This window comes from Lontra canadensis, unplaced genomic scaffold (genome assembly GCF_010015895.1).
Source record: "Lontra canadensis isolate GAN:19392208 unplaced genomic scaffold, GSC_riverotter_1.0 scaffold30, whole genome shotgun sequence".
Taxonomy (NCBI): Eukaryota; Metazoa; Chordata; class Mammalia; order Carnivora; family Mustelidae; genus Lontra; species Lontra canadensis.
Genome location: NW_022631024.1, coordinates 2,380,857 through 2,396,782, shown reverse-complemented (window position 1 = coordinate 2,396,782; position 15,926 = coordinate 2,380,857). Strand labels below are relative to the sequence as shown.

The window sequence follows — 15,926 nt, the reverse complement described above, 5'->3', positions numbered from 1 at the left end:
TGAAGTGCTGGGGCCAGAGAGCAGGGATTGAGGACCAGAGCCGCAGATGCTGTCCAGGCGAGTGAGGATCCAGACAGCAGGTAGCTAGAGATGAAGTTCATTCGTTTATTCGGCAACAGAGGACACTGGGTGTCTGCTAAGTGTCTGGCATTGTACCAAGCAGCAGTGAACACGGTACACAAGATTCCTACTTAGTTTGCCTAATTTCCTAAAACACGATTTGGGGGTGTGGGAGTGAGAGCCAGTGGGATATTGGAGCTTTCCTAACTGCTGATGCGACCTTGAAAGGGATCTTGTGACAGGTGTGTGGCCCGGTCAGCACCCATCCAAATCCTGCCTCTCCCGCAAGGCCCACCTCCTGCCCAAGGCCAGAGAGCATACTCCTGCCTCTTCTGCCAGGTGACCTTGACTCCGCATTCTCACTGTATGTCACTCCAGCATGAACTCTCATGTGGACCCGTCCGTCTCCTGTGCTGGGGAGGCACAGCAGATGTGGGCCTTTGGAACTGGCTCTCCAGGCCCCCGCACTAACCAACACATGAATGTGCACAGGCGGGCTCACCCCTCCAAGCTTTGGTTCCCTCCTTTCTGGAAGGGGAACGGTATCTGCTCAGCTGAGAGATGGTAAGACTTAGAAGATGCAGCGCCTACAGGGAAGGCTTCCGTGGAAGTGAGCGGCATCCTTGGCCAGCCAGGCAAAGCGCCTCTCGCCTTTCTGGAACGTCAGCACGCGGTGAGTCCTGGCACCAGGGCACGAGGCAGTAGGGGCCCCACACAAAGAGAGAGAGGTGAAGAAAATCCAGGCAAAGGTGAGTAAAACCCAGTCAAGTTCTCTGGGGAGCAGGCTTCAGTGGCACTGTCCGGACAGATTCACAAGGCTCTATGTGGTGAGCCCAAGCCCGTCCCCACCCCAGCCTACCCTGGACTGTTTACCCGCTCTGCCCCCAACCCCAGAAACCCCTAAGTTCCAAGAACACAGAGCACTTCTCAGTTCCTCCTAAACCCCATGCCCTCTCTCACTTCCATTTCTCGCAGTTGCGATTCCTCTCCACCTGGAAAGTAGCCCCAAACCCCGTTCCACCTCAACACCTGACGATGGACCCATTCTCAGGTCTCAGGTGAAAGGGTACTTCTTCTGGGAACCGCGTTCCTGTCCGGACCCCAGCCAGTCACCCCCTCCCCACTTTCTCCTTGTTTAACCCACAGACACACCGAGCATGTGATGTGGTCATTGTTCAACGCCCCCTTCCCCAGAAAAGAAGAAACCTTTGGCACCTACGGTCCCAACTGTCCCCCGGCCCCCTGCCCTCAGGATGTGCCACGGGCATCTGAAATAGTGAATGGAATCGTCAGGCCTTCAGCTGCAGGTAAATCCAAGTAACCACAAGCTCCTGCCAGAGCCACCGTTACTCAGCAGTTGCAACATCTGTTCTGTCGTGTTTGCAGGGGTTACAGACACAGGACTGAGGGCTGGCTACCGACTCCCTGCCACCCTGAAGTGAGAAGGAATGTGGCTCTTCCCCACCTGGCGGTGTGGTCTTCAGGTGTGGCGGCAGATGGGCCATGGGGGGCCTCAGAACCACTGGGTGAGCGAGTAAAAAAAGCCCAGAAATTAGATCTTAGGCTGCATGTTCTAGAGTCACCGACTTCCTGACTCTCTTAGAAACATACCACTTAAGATGTTGCCGTGGCCTGAATAGTTTGAACAACATCACACAGAGATTCAGGTCGGGAAGCCAGGCAGACCCAGGTTCAAATCCAGACTATGCCACTAATTGGCTCTGTGACCTTGGGCAAGTGATTTTACTGCTTCGCACCTCAGTTTCCTAATGTGTAAAGGGGAATCATACCTACCTCAAGAGACAGTGGGAAAATTCAATGTGTATGTAAAATGCCTGGAATGCTTGCTGATATAAAACTGATGTTAGTAAATGCAAGCTATTTTTAAAATTATTTCCAAAGCCCACCCGACAGAATTTTCGTTGGAGAGCGACTCCATTACGTTGACTTGAAATCCTGGCTGCCCCACTGCGCGGTGAGCTCTCCACGACGAGATCTACACAATATAGGTCACCAGCACGTGGGTGCTTAGAACTAAACACACAGCTGTCCTTGTCAGAAGGTGTGCGGGCAGTAAGACAAGTCACGTGCTGTTGTTGGGAAACTGGGTCGAAAACCAGAAAAAAAAAAAAACAAAAAAAACAACTCTGAATTCCTGTCAGGAAGGCCTGGGTGTCAGGCATCTGTTTCTACACAGCACAGGAAAGCAAGAGCCATGGACAGGTACAAAGAGAATAAAAGAGGGAGAGCACGCATCTGGCTGGGAGGGGGTGGGGAACAATTAAAAGTATTTGGGCTTTTAACTAGAGATTTCCACCCTATGGTCTTTACCTTCGAAAACTGCACAACAGTAGCCAACCTAGTCGTGTACTTGGAACAACCAGCCTGGCTTCGCCCCTAATCTTATCTTCAGCTGCTGCCACATGTTCCAGAATGCTGCCACTCTTCCCTTTGTAAGTTACTTTCAAGTAGGAGAAGGGGGTGGGGGGCCTGTGTGCCCCTGGCCCTCCAAGCCCACCCATCCCCCTCACTCATCCCCTCCAAACACAGTGAGCTATGGCCTTGAACTGACATTTGACCTGCCAGCCAGTGTCCTTTGAAGTTTTTCAAAAGCCAGAGATGATAGATGTTGACATGACCTGGCAGCTTCCTCTCCCAGAACTGCTGGCCAACTCTTTCAGTCAAGACCGCGCCTCTCCTGCTCTTCAGAGCAGCCTCCAGGGGAAGGGGAGTGGGAGGGAGCAAAACTGGAATTGCCTGCCTGAGTGGAAGCTCTTTGGGTAATTTCAGAGCCACTGAAGTGGTAGATCAGTTGAGAGGAGAAGAACACTCTGAGACCTGCCAGATTGTCCTTGAAGGGGAGAGAAAAATAGGAGAGGCCAAAGATGGAAGAGCAAGCCAGACTCGTCAGAGCACGTCCTTCTCACCAAGCAGCTTCCATTGACTTCTGGCACCATCGGTCTCCTGGCATAGAAGACCAAATGTGCCGAGAACGTCGGCTGTGGCCCTAGGAGGCTGAGGCCTCCGACCACTAGTCCTCAGAAAAGGCTGCAGGCAGAGCAGGGAAGGTTTTCCTTTGCAGCCTTCAGGCTGATCTGATTGGACTTGCTGCCCACTCTGCCACTTCTCTGCTCTGTGACCTTGAGCATGATAGAAGCCTCTCTGGGCCTCAGCTTTCCCATGCCCGGAAGTGGGATCACACACTTGAACTGCAGGGGCGCTCTATGTTGACCGAAGCGCCTAGAAGCCAGGCTCCCTCCCTTGAACCACGCAGAGGTTCCATGTATGGCCTCTGACAAACAGCATCACCTTTCAGAAACTCAGGGGTTTTTTCCTGCCCATGAAGTGGGAATGGTACATCTTCAGAGAATTTGTAGGTATTACACACAAGGTCTTCTAGAAGCCATTTTATGCCTTCTACCAAGAACTTAAGTAGGTCTGAGCACTGGCACTCAACAGAACGGCCAGAGTTTCCGTGCTTGTAATGGGCAGTGCTGAGGGCGTCCTGCTTTGTAGACTCTGGGTTCATGTGACACGAAATTGCCCAGAGGAGGGGCGCCTGGCTGACTTGGTCTGTGAAGCACGATCTCTTGATTTCACGGTCGTGATTTCAAGCCCCACGCTGGGCAGGAAGCCTACTTAAAATTTAGAAAAAAAAGAAGTTGCCCCGAGGAGCAATTAATCTGGGATGTGAGAGATGTCAAGGGAAAAGGACCACACGGGTGAGAAGCATAAAAGCGGAGCTCCATCTGCTCGGTGCCGAGCGCAGGCCGGGGTTGGCACAGACGCTCAGCGAGACCGCCAGGCTTGGTCTGGGCCCCGGCACCACTCACCCTTGCAACCTCTCTACCTCACAGCCCGCAAAATAAAGTCGCTATGTGGATTAGGTAATACCAGTGCCGTTCTCAGAACATGGGCCAGCGTGGAGAAAGCTGTTAACAACTGTAGCATTGTTTACTCACTGAATATCCAAATATCCCTGGGCTCTCCCTTCTTAGACCCTTTGCAGTTAGGTCGGCTCATGGACCCCTGCTGGTCAACGGGCTGAGAACAAGTGTCACGTGTCATTTCAGGACTGGGGCGTGTAAAAGCTGGAGCTTATTTGCCAACTTCTCCTTCCCCTGCCTCTGCCATCATGGAAACCATGTGCTAAGATGGTAGGGTGGCAAAGTAGAAGTAAACTGAGTCACTGACACCCCAGAACAGCTGCCCTGCAGTCATTCAACAGTGTAAGAAATAGACCTTTGTATTAACCACTGGGATTTCAGTGTATCCTATACGGACCAGTAACCGGCTAGTAATAGACACACAAATCAAGGATGAATAAGAGGGAAAAGGACAAATTTCATAAAAATTAGAAAATTTTTGCTGAGTACCTGGAATGTTCCAGGTATCACGGGTGGTATTTTGTTTTTAAGAATTACTCTAGGACATGGTTCTTAACTGGGGGGGTGGTCTGGGCCCCCAGGGGACACCTGACAACAGAGATGTTCTTGGTTGTCACAGCTGAAGGGATACTACTGGCAACCAGTGGGTAGAGGCCAGGGACACTGCTGAGGGTCCCTGGAAATGAAAAGTGCAAAAAAAAAAAAAAAAAAAAAAAAACCTCCCGTCACAGCCCAGACCGTTCTTCTGAGATTAACGACTAGCACTAACTTCTTCTATCCTCTGTATATACAAGTACAGGCATGTGAATACCCTTTTTTGTGTTCAATGGGAACAAATCACACACCGTTCTACATATATGTGTATATTAGTTCATTTCACATCAGAACCATCATCTGCCTTAGTGGCCAAAGAACCAAACAGATGCTTGTTTCTCACGTCGGGCCATGATGGAAGGCCCTCCCCAAGGGAGATTTTAAAACATCTGTCCTGGCCCCACTCCCAGAGATGGTTTCAACTGGCCTAGCAGGACGCAAACACCCACCATTTTCCCTGAGTTCCACCAAGCTTGAAGGCTAGAACTAGATCCCCCCATCTGTGCTCCAGCTCCAGCAACCTCCAGACCTCTCTGGGCTCACTCTCCAACCGGAAGACCTTCTCCAGTCTCACTCTATTCCCTTCCCTACCGTCTCTAAACATGTTCTCACCTCCCTTAAACCACCTCCGCCATCCACCACTACTGCCCCTCTTCCCCCTGCCCTTCACGGCCAAGTCTTTCCACTCACTTGACATTCCATTCACTCTTCAAGACCATTTAAGTTCCTCTCTCCCAGACCACCAGGCTCTTTTCAGATCTTACCTCTCAACTGACCCTAGACCACACTCTTAAAGGACTTATGTTGCTTCTTCAACTTTACCGACGTTCAGCTGGTCGGCTGGAAGTGAAGAGTCAGGCAGAAAGGTATGTTAAGTAGAACCCTATGAGCCCAGGATGAAAATACTGGTGGCAAACGGGTTAGATACTGCATCTGAACTGGTGAATGTAGGTGTTGCTCCTCCATGCTCCTCCAGTTTGGGAAATCCGAATTTGCAGCAGGCAGAGATGGACTTTGCTGCACTCAGCAACACCAGGAGTCAAGTCCCAACCAACCCGGGTACCATGTGGAACACATTAAGATGGAGATGTTTACTAGATATCTAAACCAAAATAGCAAATACGCAACTGACAGCTCGAGTTCAGGGGAGAGAAGCTGAATATAAACTCGAGTCTTCAACAGAGATGGTCTTTAAATCCATGAAGAGAAGGTGGGTTTCAACAAGGGAACGAGCACAGAGAAGTTCAAGAACAAAGCCCTGGAAAAGAGGAGTTAGAACTAAAGCAAGAGAACTAAAGCTATGAAAGGGCCTCAAGAAGAACTGATCGACCCTGTCAAACAGGACTGACAGTCAAGGGGGAGGAAGACTGTAGCTCTCAATGCAGTCATCACTGCTGACCTCGACACTCACTTTCAGTCGAGTGGCAAGCCTGACTAGAGTGTTTTCACAGTCAAAACTGGAAAAGCTCACACGGAACTCTTTTGAGGAATCATACTATAAAAAGGAACAGTAACTGGAGACAGACACAGCCTAAAGTCAACCCATGCTCAGTCTCATAAAATGTGATTTTTTTTTTTTTTTTAAGATTTTATTTGACAGAGATCACAAGTAGGCAAAGAGGCAGGCAGAGAGCGAGGGGGAAGCAGGCTCCCTGCTGGGCAGAGGGCTGGATGTGGGGCTCGATCCCAGGACTCTGAGATCACGACCCGAGCTGAAGGCAGAGGCTTAACCCACTGAGCCACCCAGGTGCCCCAAAATGTGATTTCTTTAAAGGGCATCTAATGCTCTCGTCCTTTCTCAGAACGAGCAAGGAAATCCCAGGTTCTCTTCCAACTGTTCGTACCTACTAGAAATTATTTTGCACCTAAGACTTTAGGCTAACAGAGAGCCACAGAGAATTTAACTTTTAAGAGCTAGTGTGAAGTTCCTATAGGTATTACACATATCGTGTAGCCCACCAGGGAAGACCTGTGCCTGATAACTTGCCCAAGGCTATCCCAGTCCAGGGTGCTCTAGAGAAAAGGCAAGCTGCAGACTTACTACTGGTCGGATGCTATTTTTTGAACCGATTGCTGGGTGAAATCACAGTGGTTTCCTTCCTGCTCAGATATATACCACAAATATCTTGCGTATGCGTGCAAATGCGTATGTGCTACATGTGCTAATTTAATTTCCTAAGAAGTTCTGCAGAACATCTGGGTCAAAGTGCACTCTGCATTACCAGAAAGAATGAACCAGAGCAGGGGACATGCATGACAATGTCTTTACTTTTAAATGATTATCAGTACACCAAGTAATAACATGTAACAAGTTCTTGAATTCTATCATCTAATAATTTTGATTAAGAGAAACTAAAAGCAGCCTGAACGATACACACTAGCATTCGTTGTTCTACCCTTAGCCAGAAAGGACTATTTTAAGGCTGGCTGCTGCTTCACACAAGTTACAGATAACTATTTACTACTTTTTCATAGATAAAGCCCCTGACCTTCAAGAAAGCTTTAGGGAAAAAAAAAAAATTTAATCCCTTTCTTTCTTTAAAAAAAAAAAAAAAAAAAATTTTTTTTTTACTACATCTGAGAAAGAAAAGTACTGATATATACGTCGCTTGAGCTAAAAGGCATAGGAAAACAAACCACGTATACACATTAAATTTCTAAGAAATAGGAGGTAAAAGGAGAAAATCTCTGGATAAGCTCTACGTTTGTACAAAGAAGCTAGATTTGCTATTCTCCAAAAAGTGAAGGGACCTACAACATAATATACAGAAATAATTTAATGCCTTTTCCCAAGGATGTAATTACTCAAGCTTTGCTGAAGCTTCGTTTTCCAGGAAGGCATCTAACGTGCCGATCTGCGCGCAGAGCTGCTCCTTCCTCCCCTTATCCATTTATGCGGTAGTTTTCGTGGATCTCCGGCCGGATGTCACAGACAAAGGCCAGGAGGTTATCCAGGACTTCATCCCTGTTCTGCTGGAAGTAGGTCTGCAGGACGGTCATCTTCTCCTGGGTCTCCTTCTCCACTTCAGTGCTGCAGCTGCCGTGGGATCCCAGAGCCTGGAGTCGGGGGGCAAGGACACACAGGAAAGGTCAGGTTGGCGCTCGGGCTGGCACCTCCTCCTTAGTTCTGGAGAAACTGAGTCTCAGCAGTGGGCCATGTAACCTCGTGATTGAAGAGCATGTGGGGAAGGTGGTGTTCCTGGTTAACGGAAACAAAAACTGAGGCAATCACTTTGGTGGCCAACCTTCGACCATCTATCAAAAGGCAAACTGCACAGCATTTCCACGGCTCAGAAATTACCCTGGAGAGCAAGATTCACATGCTCCAGAGTCTAACGTACAGCCCTAACCAAAGACTGGAATGAACCCAAAGATCCCATACCCGAGGACTGGTTAAACAAATTATGGTGCATCTCTACCAGAGAACATTCTCGGCTATAAAGAAAGATAAAGTGGACGTGTGCAGCAAGACAGAATGAACTGTAAAATATGCAGGTTAAGGAGAAAAAAAGCAAGATACAAAATGGTGTTAGTGTGGTTAGTAAATGTGTCTCCTTGTGTGGTTTTAAAAGGGAGAGGTAAATCATGGTGTATTAAAAAAGAAAGAAAGCCGCTTAAAAATAAAACAAAAATAAAAATAAAACAAAAATAAAATAAACACAAGAGGATGCAGTTTTAGAGGAATAGTTTCTGCTTAACTGGTTCATGTTCCAGCTCTGACATTCAGCAGCAGGTTCCCCGGTATTATCAATACACGACAACTATTCTTTCAAATACAAATATTCTAGCAGAATATGCTAGAAACTATTAATAGTGACGGTTTCTGAGGAAAATTGAAGGTCTGGGTGAGAGGGAGACTATCTTCATTATCACCCTGTTTTACTGCTTGAATTTTTAATCATGTCTTACTCTTTCGATCTCCATTCACAATTTAACACACACTTTAACACACAGTGATGGATAAATTTTCTTTTATCCTCAGTCTTCACGGTATGGCTGGCTTTCTGTCAAGTATAGGCCTACTTTGTTAGAATGAGACCTATCAGGTTCTTCTTCTTGCTAAAAGCCCTTTATTAACAGGTCAATAACAGACAGAGAAAGCCGTAAAAAATACTTTTCTTGGAGGCCCCGGGAGAGGCAGGCCCTGTCGGAACTTACCAGACCAGAGAAGGCCACCCAGCCAGAGGCAGAATGGCGGTCAGGGCCCTGTCCAGGGAGCAGCTGGCCCAGGGTGCTGAAAGAGGGGATGGCTCGGACCTCAGGGAGGGATTGCGCAAATGCTGAGGCCACACAGGGAGTGATGGGGTGAGGGGTTCCCACAGGAAGGAATGTCTGCCCTCCACACAACTTACATACAGAGCAGAAGGAGGGGTTCCCCGGAAGGAATGGGGGTGGGGAGAGTTCATCCCGGAGCTTGAGGAAATAGCTTAAGGAAGTCTCCCTATCAGGTTCTTGAAGACAAACTTTTTTGTGTCCGACCGCTTCTATCTTCTAACCTGCTCCTGCCTCTTTCCGTGTGCATTAACTCTAGCCCTCCCTAGCTGTACACACGTGACAGCGCACCAGGGGAAAGCCTTCTCTCGCATGTTACCTAGTCCTCCATAACCTGCATGGAGGCCATCACCCCCCTTCTCGCAGATAAGAAAACCGAGGCTCAAAGAGCTCGAAGTGAACATGTAGAGACTCTAACCCGCGCCTCCTGAACCCACATTTGGGACTCTTCGCGTTTTGTTGTAACTATTCATACCGGCGGAATAGAGAGGCGTTTCACGTTAGCTCAGTTGCTAATTCTTATTTTTAAAGGTCCGTAACCCTACTGGGGGTGGGGGTGGGGGACAGGGGACATGATCTCTGTTCTGTGAATATAAACCACAAGCCAGGCCTCAGTCAGCTGTGTCCAAGCTGAAGGGGTTACACCGAACACCGCTAGGAAACCTCAGAGCTCATGCCTGCCCCACAGCATTGCTCCTGTCTCTATGAGCAACGATGGCATCGACGTACAGATAAGCTGAGGCAGGTGCCCTAACGTGAGGACCGCTACAATGTTTTGTGGACAGTCTGACCACTGACAGCACCAATCTGCCTCAGTTCAAGAGTCAGGGACACTTCAAGTTTGAATAGCACTGGGGCAGTCCAAAGATGGAGGACACTTTTGCTACGTACTTCAACAAGGGAGGCCTGTGCCTTTCATCACTGGACTTGGGCGTGGGATGGTGTGTCTGAAACCAGTGAAGGTCCTAAGGTAGAACTTGAGGATGAAGCCCACAAAGACAAGGGCAGAGCTGAGAGATGGAAATAGTGTCCTGAGAGCATTACTGAAGCTCCTGGATCAAAGCACAGTTAGCCTTTCACCTGGGTCTTTAATTACGTAAGCCAATAAATTCCATTTTGTGTACACTAGTTTGAATTGTTTTCTGCCACCTGTATCCAAGAGTCCTGACAGAGTGTCTTTCCTCTGTGAGGCCCTCCTCCAGCCTTTCCCCTTTCCAGAATTCTCCCTGCTTCGGGATTGTTGTTGTACTACTATTGCACGCCATCTTCTGCTTCGTAGCCCAGCCCACACTGTTGCTAAGTGTCTCTACCACACTGCAGTGGGCTCCAGCTGAAGGACATTATGACTGCCACAGCCCCTCTCACAGATGTAGGTCTGCATGACTCGCACTTTGTTACTGTCTCCCTGACCATCAGACTGTAAGCTAAGCTCCATGAGGCGGGGACCATGTCTATTTCTGCTCACAGCTGGTTCCCTAACATCGGGCACAGGTTAACATGCTCAATAGATATTTGTGAAATGATCTAAGTGAAGACTAGGATTCAAAGTTAGTTAAAAACCGATCACCTAAGAGACTCGGCCTGGACATTTAATAGTCAAAATTTCAATTTTCAACCATAATCACAATCTCTGAGCTCTGATGAATATTTTGAGAACCTGGGGAAAAGGGGAGAAGAGGAAAGCCTCAAGACACGAAAGCAGTAATGAATATAAACCAGGCCCACCGCAGCTTCCTTGGCCTTGAACTCCTTCTCTCTTTGCAGGCGGTATTGTTCAATTTCAGCCTGAGCTTCTTCTTTGGCCTGCTTCAGCCTCCGGTTCTTTCCTGTTTTCAAAGGAAAAAGCTACATCAAGAAGTGGTTAAAAGACAAGGAGAAGAGGAAGCAGAGATTAAGATGGTAAATTCTAACAGTAAACAAGAAAAAACTTTTATTAAAGGTACAGTCCCAAGAGACATGCATAGAAGAGGGAATTCAGAGATAACTCAAGAGTATAGGTTCCTGCTCTCTCCAGGCTGTACTTGTGATTAGGTAAAAAGGACCATCTTCTGTAACTACAGACTATAAATGATGGGAAAAAAATCTGCAAGGTGTCAGAATATTCTCTCAATCTCCACTACTCAAAACCAAGACAAAATGGGGGATTTAGCCATCTGGGGAACTCTTCCTCTTCCCAAGAAGTAAACACCTAAGGATCCCGCTGATTACAACTGGAGCTCTGCTTAGAAGCGGAGCAAGGAGACTAATAGGCTCCCAAGGGACATCAACCTAAAATGTAACTAATGAAACAGATGATGTAATATTGGAAACGAAAAACCATGCCTGTGTGCAAGGAAATAAGTAATGAAAGTAGTTCTGGGAAGGAATCTGGAATGGGGAATCCTGGACGGTTAAGACTGCACAAGCATCTAAGTGAGGAAATACAGGTACTCTGATTTCTTGAAGAGAATAAACATACAGCTTGAAAAATTCTCTAGATGCCATCAGAGCCTGTATGTATCAGAGCCTGTGTGTATCAGAGCCAAACTGCATAGAGTCTTTGCTTTGAATCTTTGCTCACTGGATCAAACTTCTCTTGATACCCAAATGGGGAGGGGGAGAAGAGTCTTAGATGATCAACCTGGGCATTTACTTAATTTAGAACATAAACCATCCTATATCTAAGAGTAAGCTTTATTAGATATCATTATATATCAATTTCTCAAATCCCACTCAAATCATGTGGGCAAATGAAACTAAATTTTACCTCCCACCTCCTAATGAAGAACAGGATGTATAATGACTCCACAACATCAACGATCCACGACATTTCTGGTAAAAACAATCAAGAGATGTCTCAAAGCACCCAGAGACTGCTTCTGCAAGTATATTTTACTCCAGTCTTATTTAGGGCCTACTGCTATCCACGTGAGCCTACTTCTACCCCTGTTCTCCACATGCCATCCTCATCATCAGCTACATTCAATGCCATTATTACAGAGCCAAAGATCTTTTCCAATCTACGAGTAACATTTATGGTTCAAACATTATGCTAGCTCCACATAACTTCACAAAACCACTCTCCTCGTCACTCCCAATCCCCACAGCTCTCTGAATTAAGATAAAACCACTCTTTGCCCATCAGGTGTCTTCAAATTTCAATTCTGACAGGTTCTCTGAAAACCAAAAATAAATATTCGAACAGGAAATCATGTTTCTTTCAAAGTTTATTTTTCAGGGAGCCAATATTTTGTTTTATTCCAATAAAATAAACTATAACACAATTCAGTTTTGTGGTCCAAAGCAACGATTTCACAAAAAATGTAGGCTGGACCATTCTGTCACATCAATTCTGAAATGGACAAGTTAACCATAACTACAGATCAAGGAAGGCAGTGATTCTTTTCAAACTGTAGTTCTTGTCAATACTTCTGTTCCTAATTACTGCAAATTCTGTCATGTACACTAGCTATAAACTCACTCCTTTAAAACAGATTCATTCAGTAAATACCTAATAGCTATCGGAGATATACAAGACCTTGCACCAAGCTTGATGAGAGAAAGAAAAATGTAAAACGTGATCCCTACCTCCAAGACACTCAGAATTATTCTTACCATACTCCAAGTGTTTGTTCCTGCACCTCCCCCGAATTATCTCACATGCTTCTCAACAGACACAACTTCTGTTACGAATAAGTCATCACGGGACAAACTCTAAGTCATTCTGGAAATACTTTATAAAGAGCATGATGAGAAACAGTCTATGAAGAACACAGAACTTTCCAGTCACCAGAGCAAGAGTAAAAGGCTTGTTCCCATCTCCGGTTCCCTCAAAAAAAGCTTTTCCTATGACACACAGAGTATCACACAACCCCTCATCCAGAAATTACAAGAAATGCTTGAAATCTGCTTGGGTGTGGAATAAAAGTTTAAGTCTTATAACAGGAGAAAGACCGAGGAATTACTAAGAGTAACAGTTCTTGCTATTTTATCCTTGCATGGAAAAAGAGGCCTCTAGGCTACTATGCTGCTTCCCAGGATATGGTCAAATCCTTTCTCTAAGCCTCACTTCACCCATCTGTATAAAAGGGATAAAAATACCTCTCTCTCCAGATGGGAAAATGAATACATACAGTTGAATTTGCACATAGTCCCTCCAATCCAGGAGCTTAGTCTAGTGACCGAGCCATATAAAGAAACAAGTTATTGCACAGCGATGACAAAATAAGCTCTTAGGAAGGAATCCTGGCCTAGCCCGAGAGGAGAAGGACAAAGCAGGGACGGCTTCCTGGAAGAACCGCTGCCTACATTTTGAGATCTGAAGGACAAGTGTTAGATAAAAAGAGGGTAGAAACTAGAAAAAAGCATTTCCAAACAGAGAAAAGAGCTGTGCAAAGGCTGGCAGGTCACACAGGCATCGCAGCGGTTCAGGATGCCTGGAGGAGAGAGCCTAAAAATGAGATAAGGGAAGAAAGCTAGACCCAGGTCCAAAAAACGCTGCCTACACCCTCTGAAGGAATCTGAGCTTTATTCTTCAGGCACTACACGTTTGCTGACTGTTATGGGCGCCCCAGGGAGGGCTCTGACTGCAGTGAGGAAAATGGACTTGAAGGAGGTGGCCTTCTCCCACGCACCAGTCTAGATCAGAACCACCTGTGAAGTTCTTGAGCAACCGTACATTTCTCAACTCTAGCCTTCATGTCACCTGCAACTAACCCACCCAGTATCTGCTTCCTTCTCTGGGACTCTGAATACCGTGTTGATGGAGACACTGGAGCACCGCGCCAAGGCGTCTGGCACACATTAACCACATTAAAAAAAAAAAAAAAAAAAACCTTTTTAAAGAAATTAACGCATCAGGTTGGTACCGGAGCCTCAGAGAATCTAATGCCCCCGACTAAGATGCTAGCCGTAGGGAGGGGGAAAGCGAAAAGCCATAATAAACATCTAGGCGACTGACTAAACGTGGCGAAGAGGAAGAGACGTGGCAAGAGGACTGTTTCCAGCCTGAGCAACAGCATGGACGGCAGCTCTGCACACTGAGACAGAGCAACACAAAGGAGCAAGTGACGGGCAAAGACGACGAGTTCCCTTTGAACAGCCCATCCCACACCCCTCCCAGATCCCAAGAAGGCCATCCTACTATTGTTTCTTCGTCCTATCTACTACCCCACATCACAGCTTCCAGTCGGCATACAAGCCTTCCGGAGTCTCACGTCCAGACAGCTTCGAGACTCACAAGCTTCCGCGACGGTCACCACCCCTCCACGCCTCAGTTTTGGGGCCTCATCCACAATCTCTGCCCCCACGCCACGCCTGGCCGCCCCGCCCCGTAACTCACGCTTGCGGGCCTCCGACACTTTCTCGGCAGCCCGCTTCTCGGCCTGCAGCAGCTGCTGGATCCCCTGCGACTGGCTGGCCATGGCGGTGGCGATTCTAAGGCCGAGGGAAGCGGCCTAAATCGGTTCGAGCGGGTCCCTCGGGTCAGCTGACCCAGCCGCCTAAGATCTGCGCCTGCGCTCTGCGCCAGCGCCCCGCCCACCATCACGTGACGACCGCAGCGCCGCATCAGCTGATTGCACTCGGCGTCTGGTGACTGGAGAGGGAAGGGGTGGGGCGGGGAAAGAAGGGCAGAGCGTCGCGGCTGCGCCTGCGCAGGATCTGTCTTCTGCCTTTCACCCCTCCCCCACTCGGCCTCGTCCTGCTCTAACGTGTGACTGTTCCTTCCCCGGTTCAGTTGGGGCGCCACGAAGTTATTGCTGTAATCCCTCACTTTGCAACATGCCTGCATTAAGGTCTGGAGAGAAGGAGTCAGGCCAAAACACAAATAGCTTCCCGTATTTTGCACCCTGTTTCACCCTCTCTCCCCTTTCTGGAAGGTTCCTTGGCACTTGAATACAGTAGGAGGCATGTTAAGAAAAGTCTTACCAGGCTCGGGGCATAGAGCGTGGATTGGGAATAGGGTACTTGGGGACAGATCTAACAGTAATATGCTGTGTGATTTGGGGGAGGATGCTTTCCTTCTCTGTACCCCAGTTCAGGGAGGACCTGGACTATTTTCCATAAATACTTAATGAATGCCTGCTGTGATCCTAGACCACTGTTGGTACTGAGGAAATAGCAGAGAGCAAGATAAAGTCCCTGGTAGAGTGCAAGGTTGATGGAGAAAAAAAAAAAAAAAATTGCAAACTGATAAAGTAATGAAGGAAAACCAGAGCACTTTAAGAAAGAGGGGGATGTGGAGGTGGCTGTGAGGGCTTTTCCACAGAAGTGGCATTTAAAATAAGATCAAAAGAGTAAAAAGTTAGCCAGGAAAAGATAGTGGGGATTAGTGTTAGAGAAAGATAGGGTTGATTAGTGGGAAAGGACCAGCATGTGTGGATTTAGGGGAAGCAATTTCGCACAGAGATATCCTCCAGCACAGATAGGTAGATAGGAAGCCAAAAGTTGAGTTTACAATATGAGAGATTCTGCCTGAAGACTTGATTTGCTCCTGACAGCAACTCTAAGGTAATATTATTAACTCCTTTCTATATTAACCAAACTGAAGCTCAGGTGGGTTAAGTTAACTTGCCCAAAGTCACTCCCCTATTAACTGTCAGATGGGGTATTTGAATGGACCCAGGCTTGCAGAGTGGAACATCTGATCCACTGTGCTCTTCTGCAAGAATCTGGTGGATTATGGGAAGAACGAGATGGTCTCCTGGAGTCCGCCAAGCACTGGGAACAAAGGAATGCCAGAACTTTTCCATAGAAGCATCTTCGCACTGGAGGAGGAGCTGGGTTCAGGGCTCAGGACATTTTCCTTTGATGGAAGTTAGAGCTGAAGGCTGGAAAGAAGGCTGAAATCCAGAACACCTGTTCTTTCCTGATAGAAGAAGCAGTGCTTGACTGGTCTCTGGAACTGTAAGTTCAGCCAAGGATTTCCAGGGAAGATTTGTCATTTTCAGTGTTCTATGAAAACGTCATTCATCCAAGCAATCAACAGAGGACAACACATACTTCTAAGAGTGGCAAAAGGATTAAGAGATGATGGAAGCCGCAAAGTGGAAATAACCCAAATGCCTACCAGCCAATGAGTAGATAAACAAAATGTGGCATATCCACAAGATCAGATACTATTTGATCACGAAC

The 15,926-nt window shown here is 47.3% G+C and overlaps 1 protein-coding gene across 1 annotated transcript; it reads right to left on the bottom strand.

Moving 5' to 3' along the window:
- Window positions 1-6,791: 6,791 nt before the first annotated feature.
- On the bottom strand, window positions 6,792-14,310 carry ATP6V1G1 (ATPase H+ transporting V1 subunit G1). Its single transcript, XM_032865695.1, has 3 exons — window positions 14,134-14,310; window positions 10,539-10,639; window positions 6,792-7,598 (listed from the first exon to the last, which is right to left on the bottom strand). Exons 1-3 carry the CDS (start codon window positions 14,213-14,215, stop codon window positions 7,425-7,427), a joined length of 357 nt encoding a protein of 118 aa, XP_032721586.1. The 5' UTR covers window positions 14,216-14,310; the 3' UTR covers window positions 6,792-7,424.
- Between the last annotated feature and the right edge of the window lie 1,616 nt (window positions 14,311-15,926).

Excerpts from the sequence above, each read along its gene's own strand:
- ATP6V1G1 (XM_032865695.1), bottom strand. The coding sequence starts at position 14,215 with ATGGCCAGCCAGTCGCAGGGGATCCAGCAGCTGCTGCAGGCCGAGAAG. Across the intron at positions 10,640-14,133 it reads AGTGTCGGAGGCCCGCAAGC|GAAAGAACCGGAGGCTGAAG; the intron begins GTGAGTTACGGG and ends CTTTGAAAACAG. Across the intron at positions 7,599-10,538 it reads TCAAGGCCAAGGAAGCTGCG|GCTCTGGGATCCCACGGCAG; the intron begins GTGGGCCTGGTT and ends CCCCGACTCCAG.